We start from the raw sequence: 1201 nt of genomic DNA, 5'->3' as shown, positions 1-1201 counted from the left end.
GTTTCTCTCTCTCTCTCTCTCTGTCAGAAATGTAACCTCTATCACTGTTTCTCTCTCTCTCTCTCTCTCTCTGTCAGAAATGTAACCTCTATCACTGTTTCTCTCTCTCTCTCTCTGTCAGAAATGTAACCTCTATCACTGTTTCTCTCTCTCTCTCTCTCTCTCTGTCAGAAATGTAACCTCTATCACTGTTTCTCTCTCTCTCTCTCTCTGTCAGAAATGTAACCTCTATCACTGTTTCTCTCTACAGATACAGATGTGCTGGATACGTGGTTCTCCTCAGGGCTCTTTCCTTTTGCGATGCTTGGCTGGCCCGACCAGGTACTAGCCAGCATGCTCCACAAAAATAACATCTGTCTGTGAAATCTCCTCATTTCTTACCCAAATCTTACCTTCAACAGACCTCTGACCTGCAGCGCTTCTACCCAAACTCTCTCCTGGAGACCGGCAGTGACCTCATCTTTTTCTGGGTTGCCAGGATGGTAATGCTGGGAACAGAGCTGACTGGACAGTTACCCTTTAAACAGGTTGGTTCATGTATTAAAACAAACGTATATAGACTGCTTATGAGTCTGAAGATATTTTTATTTCATAGAATATTTTTTTTTTCTTCATTATGTGTCTCAGGTGCTGTTTCACTCTCTGGTTAGAGATAAACATGGCAGGAAGATGAGCAAATCTGTGGGAAATGTCATCGACCCGTTAGATGTTATCCATGGAGTTTCTCTGCAGGTGGGCAGCACACAGCCTGTTTGTGTTGACTGAGTAATGAAGTAGACATGTTGAACATGTGCAGCACAGCTTTAGGCTGTTTTAGGTGTTTGTATGTGTCATTACCACATTAACCACTTTCAATGTGTTTTTCTATCTTTCAGCTTTCTGAATGGGGAAAAAAGCTTTTTCTTTTTCAGTTTTAACAATGAAAGAAGCAGAAATTTGGTCAACCTTTGAAAAAACAAAATAGTTGATAAATCGGAACATTTGAACTGTTCATTTTCCAGGGTACAATGAGTATACAATGTTTTTATTTATTTTAAATTTATTGCAGACTTTCTCTATTCGATACAGGGTAGAATCTATACATTCTAAATTGGATATTTACAGAAATTCATGTAAATCTTTAAAGGGGTAATATTATGTGTTTCTCCGGCATACATTTAAATACTATACCATTATAAAGTATCTATGTCACCTTTAGTTG

General features: G+C 38.6%; 1 protein-coding gene across 1 annotated transcript in view; it reads left to right on the top strand.

Moving 5' to 3' along the window:
* Positions 1–1201, top strand: part of vars2 (valyl-tRNA synthetase 2, mitochondrial) — a gene marked incomplete at its 5' end in the record, with an annotated part of 29627 nt that overhangs the window by 16185 nt on the left and 12241 nt on the right. Inside the window, 3 exon segments of the mRNA XM_014026750.1 lie at positions 251–321; positions 402–527; positions 628–732. Of these exon segments, the coding sequence (XP_013882204.1) occupies positions 251–321; positions 402–527; positions 628–732 (302 nt within the window).

Source organism: Austrofundulus limnaeus, unplaced genomic scaffold, assembly GCF_001266775.1.
Source record: "Austrofundulus limnaeus strain Quisiro unplaced genomic scaffold, Austrofundulus_limnaeus-1.0 Scaffold587, whole genome shotgun sequence".
Classification (NCBI taxonomy): domain Eukaryota; kingdom Metazoa; phylum Chordata; class Actinopteri; order Cyprinodontiformes; family Rivulidae; genus Austrofundulus; species Austrofundulus limnaeus.
Note: the sequence above shows the minus strand (reverse complement) of the source record. Positions and strands in the feature narration are given on the sequence as shown.